The following is a 5,051-nucleotide window of genomic DNA, read 5'->3' as shown; positions in this document are numbered from 1 at the left end:
CGGGCACGGCAGGTGCTGTGGGCACTCGGGCTCAGGGCCATGAGTGCAGGCATGAGAGTGGCATCTCAGGGGAGGTCGGGCTCCCTGTTTTCACGCATGCGGGAGCTACCTCTGCTGCCAGAGCTGGCCGATGGGGAAGTGGTGTGCACGGGCTGCCGCACCCAGGGCAGCCTTTGGGGCCAGCTGGTGCCCGGTGGCCTGGCGTCTGGCAACAGACCGTGCGGGCAGGTGGTCCTCTCTGCGTGAACCGAGGAGATAAATGTAGACATAAAGATGTGGATGTGGCTTCGGTGGGGATCCCCCTGGCCTCTCAGCCCCCACCCCTTACCACCCTTCAGAGGAGCCCCCTTTCCTCCCGGGAAGCCTGCTGGGTGCCCTCCCTTCCTGTCGGAAGCTCTGCCTGCTCTCCCGCTCTCCCCCTTCTCTCCCGTCTCACTTTTTGTCCCTCCTGCATCTCTCCTGTCTTTCGGTGTGGCCCCAGCCTGTCCCCAAGCCAGTCCAAGAATCAAGGACAAGCGTGAGTGGGCAGGATACCCCGATTCCACTGGCCCCGAATGGAGCGCAGGCAGCACACGCGACCTCCGGGCACACCTGCTCCCGCCCCTGCCCACGGCGGAGGGGGGCTAGGGGAGAGGGGCCCAGGCAGCCGGAGCCCCGAACCACGGCGACTCCCTGGCTTCCAGAAGGGCCCCGCTGCCGGCTGCTCTCTTAATTAAGGAATGTGGGAGTGGTGCCTTTGAACTCCCAGCCCAGTGACTCCAGTGCACCGTCTGGTGGCGGGGTAATTATTATGCTCCGAGCCAGTGATCCGCAGCGGGGGGAGCCTGTCCCCGCAGACTTGTCCATCCTGAGCTGCCCTGTTCGTCTCTCTCCAGTTCACACAGCCTGGAGATCTTCTTCCCTTTGCGGAGGGAGGATGTCTGCGGACCCTCACCAACCTCCTCCCCCTTCCCCAGGTCCCTGGAAGCCCCCTCCAGGAGGAGGGCGTGAGGTGGGATGCGAGGCTGGGACGATGGCAGCTCCGCCCCTGCTTGGACGGACCCTGCGCAGGCCCAGTCCACTAGGAGGGAGAGTGGCCCCCCACTGTCTTCTCTGCGGGAACTCCGCGTCTATATTGCCCACATTCCTCCCCAAGGGCCCAGCTCCTGCCTCCACACCCTCCGGTCCCAGGCCTGCCAGCCCAGCATCACGCCATCCGCCTCTCCGCGGGCTCGGAGGGCTCCCCCATTGGGAAGCCTGTCCTTGGCTCCAGGCGGGGTGCCGACGTGCCCTCACGAGCTTCCGGTCTGGGACAGTCTGGGAGGGGGCTGCTCCCACCCGAGCCCCCTTGCTCTGCGTGGACCTGCCCTCCGCTCTGCCCTCTCTGGCCAGTTAGTCCCGATGGCTAAGGGTTTTTTAAAAGCTGACTAAGCGCCAGACCCCATCCTAAATAAACCCTTACCTGCACTCTTGCCCCACGGACTGTAATTAGCAGGTTACCTTCCCCGTCTCCTCACCCAAACTGCAGACTCCCTGAGGGCAGGGCCAGGCCTTTCATCTCTGGGTCCCCAGCCCCTGGCACAGAAGTAGATGCTCAATAAACACCTGACACAAAAAGGACGGATTCACAGCGGGGTCATGGGTGGGACCCCCGCCCCCCGGCCTCTCACCGTGAAGCCAGATGGCGCCCAGTTCTGCCCCTGACTCCGCTCTGTCCCTTCCTCTCTACTCTGAATAGTTCCTTCCTCTTCCAGTCAGACCACCCCAACGGCCGCTACCCAGGCTTTCCTGCCTCTTCTCTCTCGGCCAACCTGCCCTGCACGCTGTCTTTCCTCCCGCCAGCTACGCTCGGCTCACAGCGGGCCACAGCCCCTCCCTTTGAGCAGACCTTCTCAGAGCCTTCCCTCGGCCCACCAGCTGCAGAGTCACCTGGAGCGGAGCACGGGCCAGACTAGATTCCCGGGCCCTGTCCCAGCCCCACGGAACCAGAGTCTCCGAGGCTGAGTCCCGCAAGGCGGAGAGCTGCTGTCCCCAAAACAAAAGCCTAGTCCCTAGGCCAGTATTCCAGGCCTCTATGAGCAAACCCTCAACCTCCCTTTCCATTCCCACCCACTGCAGCCCTACGGGCTCCTCCCCTCGCTCCTTCATCACCCCAGAAGCCCACCTGGGACTCCCCCATCTAGCTGTACCCACTCGGTTCTACTTCCTGCTCAGAACCTGCCCCAGCCCCTGGCTCTCCCCTTCTCTCTGCCTGTCCAATTCATGCCTACCAGCAAGGTGCAGCTCAAAGCCCACTTTGGGGGATGTGCCCCCCGCCCGCATTCACAGGGATCTCTCCCCCACCCCCTCTGCAGCGAGAAGACCCCGCTGCCCATTGCAAGAGCTGTGCTTTTCTGCCGGGGGCCTTCCTTCCAGGCATACCCTGTTTCTACACTTGGGCTGTGAGGCCCTGGAGAGCAGGAAGCCTAACCCAGGGTCCCCCAGCTCTCCTGCCACTGTGCCTGCCTCGCTCTTGGCCGGGTCCCAAACCAAGGTCAGGAGTTCTGCGGGACAAGACACCACGAGCTCTTGGCCGGGTCCCGAGCCGAGGTCAGGAGTTCCGCGGGACGAGACACCACGAGCCTGGCGTGTCTCTTGGGGGTTCCCCTGGTCTTGCTGCAGAGTCTCCCCTGACTCAAGCAGGCCCGTGTAACTGGAAGTGAGAAGAGATGCAGGGTGAGGAGGGGCAGCGCCGGCAAAGGGGCCCAGGCTCCCCGGGGCGAGCCTCCCACCCCAGCTCTCGCTCATGACCTCTGCAAGGGGCTAACCTCGCTCCGGGTTCAAATCAGTAAGACCCTCAAGAAGTCTAGAATTCACGCTCTCGTTTGCAAATGTTTAGGAAACACCCACGGTATGCCGAGCGCCAAGGGGAACACAGGCACAGGTAGGTGAAGACCTTGCTGGCAAGCAGTCCGTGGAGACCAGAAAACCACCACGAGACAGTGTGCCGAGGGCGGAGAGCTGGCCGGCATGGGGCTCGGGATGGCTTGAGTGGGAGCTGGCCGGCCGTGGCGTGCCCGGTCCCTGGTCCTGAGGACCGGATGGAGCAGCACACCTGCCGGAAGAGCGAGCACAGAGCGTGGGGTGTCGTGGGTGCTCCCCAGAGGGGCCGTCCTGCCTTCACATGGCCAGAGAGCGGACTGGGGAGCCCAGCTCGGGCCAGCAGACCGGAGTTGAACTTAGGAGTGCCTTGTACACCAAGCTGAGGGTTTTGTCTTTTGTTTTCTGAGGGCAGTGGGAGGTGCGGAAGAATTTTAGAGAAGTAACACAGGGAACTGCAATCTAGAGGGTTCCCTGTGGCTACGGCAGGAAAGCAGCCGGCCGTGGGGCCGGTGGGATCCAGAGAAGGCTGGCGGATCCAAACGGAGGATGTGGGCTTGTGTTGAGGCATCTGTTGCCGGCGACGGCCTTGGCCAACCACGGGCACATGGAAGAGGCTGACTTACAAGAATCCACTCCTGATAAAGCCCCGCCAGGCCGGGGCCAACTTCCACTTTCCTCTGGAGACTTTCATTTTCGGGGCATCCAGTTCTGAGTCAAAGATTCCTCCTTTGGAACATGGGACTTTCCAGAAGGACCACAGCCTCTTCCGCACACCCACTTGACCCCAGATGTTCTGGATTTGGGTTGTTGAAGGAGTCTGCTGGCCTCTCGGGAGAAGGATGGCCCTGTGGTCCCTGTGGAGCCTGCTTCTCTGGGAAGGTAAGGGGGGCCAGTGTGTGGCCTGTCCTCAGAGAGTTGGGTGCCTCCCCCCCCAGGGCCCTTTGCCTGCTGTCTGGGCAGGGACCCCATCCCCAGCGAGAGCCCAGGGGCTGGGGAGGGACAGGGAAGACTGAAGAATGTTCTCGGTGACCTTAGAAGATGGACCCGGCCAAGCTCTGCAGCTCCTTGGGTGGAAGGCGGTGGAGGCCGTAGCAGCGTCCACGTCCGGGGGACATGAGCTGTTCCGTGGCCCTGGGCCGTTCAAAACTAAGGCTGGTGGTCCCAGTGGTTTGGAAAGTCTCAGTTGTGGGAAGGGTGAAGGAATTCTACTACAGTCTGAGAAGAAGGAGGTCAGGGCGGAGCAGGCTCGGACAAGGTTGGGTGCCTTTCCCTCAGCCGGGGGGAAGCCAAGGCTGCTCCCCGCAGGTCTGTGTAAGGGAGGCGGGTATTGCGGAGGGCGACAAGGGAGAGCAAGCCACACAGAGCACATGGACTTGGCACAGCACACACAAGGGTGTGCTGTGGGAAGGGCGACCCCCCGCGATCCCCCTTCCTGTCTGCTGCCTGACCTCCCCCCGCGGTTAGCAAGCAGCACACGTGACAGGGACCAGCACTGCAGGGCCAGGAGGCAGGAATCAAAGGAGCCCAGATTCCCATCAGGGACTCCAAGGGACTTGGAGATGACTTCAGCCAATGTCCCTCACCTGGGCCTGTCCAAGCACGTGCGGGAAATCCTCACAAAGGAAAAAGACCTGTGTGGTGCACAAATCTTTCAAATCCTGGGATGTGGAAGGCAAAACGGCCCCTTAACGGTAAACCGGATGCGTCCCACCGTTTGGCTGCGCCCTCTTGTTTCTGGGCTGAGACCACAGAAGGGACCAGGGCCATGGGCTGATGTCACAGAGCAGGTCTACGGCAGACTTCAGGCAGGACAGACTGAGGAGCCTTGACCAGCATCCAGCTCTGTGCTCTGTGCAGGCCAGGTCTCCCCCCGCAGTAACTGCTGCAGCCGGACCTGGAGGGCAGTGAGACGGGCGGGGGCTGGCCGAGTGACCCCCAGCATGCAGCTGTTCGAGCCCACTCCCAGGGCCTGGGCACAGTCTACACGAGCTGTGTGCTGCTTTCTGCCCCTGTGTCCCCCGGGGCCACGGGCCCGGAGACTCCTCGGGGACTCCTGTCTTTCACCCAGTACAATGCGCTGAGTGTCTCCTCCACGCTCCTGCTAGTGTGGGCGTGGGGGTAGGAAGAAGACAAGAGGCACCCATGGCCCCACGTGGCAGCCCCTGCCGCAGCCACAGGCAATCACGGCAGAGGGACCCAGCACCCCCGGC

General features: G+C 62.7%; 1 protein-coding gene across 2 annotated transcripts in view; it reads left to right on the top strand.

The window, feature by feature from the left end:
• Positions 1 to 2,697: 2,697 nt before the first annotated feature.
• Positions 2,698 to 5,051, top strand: part of SLAMF8 (SLAM family member 8) — an 11,727-nt gene continuing 9,373 nt past the window's right edge. For both annotated transcript variants that reach the window (XR_009406696.1, XM_059413548.1), the window contains exon 1: positions 2,698 to 3,720. Coding sequence is in view for 1 of the 2 variants with exons in the window: in XM_059413548.1 (XP_059269531.1) it covers positions 3,630 to 3,720 (91 nt within the window). In the remaining variant the exon portion in view is untranslated. The remainder of the gene's footprint in view (positions 3,721 to 5,051) is intronic.

This window comes from Mustela nigripes, chromosome 10 (genome assembly GCF_022355385.1).
Source record: "Mustela nigripes isolate SB6536 chromosome 10, MUSNIG.SB6536, whole genome shotgun sequence".
Taxonomy (NCBI): Eukaryota; Metazoa; Chordata; class Mammalia; order Carnivora; family Mustelidae; genus Mustela; species Mustela nigripes.
The sequence above is the reverse complement of the archived record's forward strand: the minus strand, read 5'-3'. Positions and strand labels throughout refer to the sequence as shown.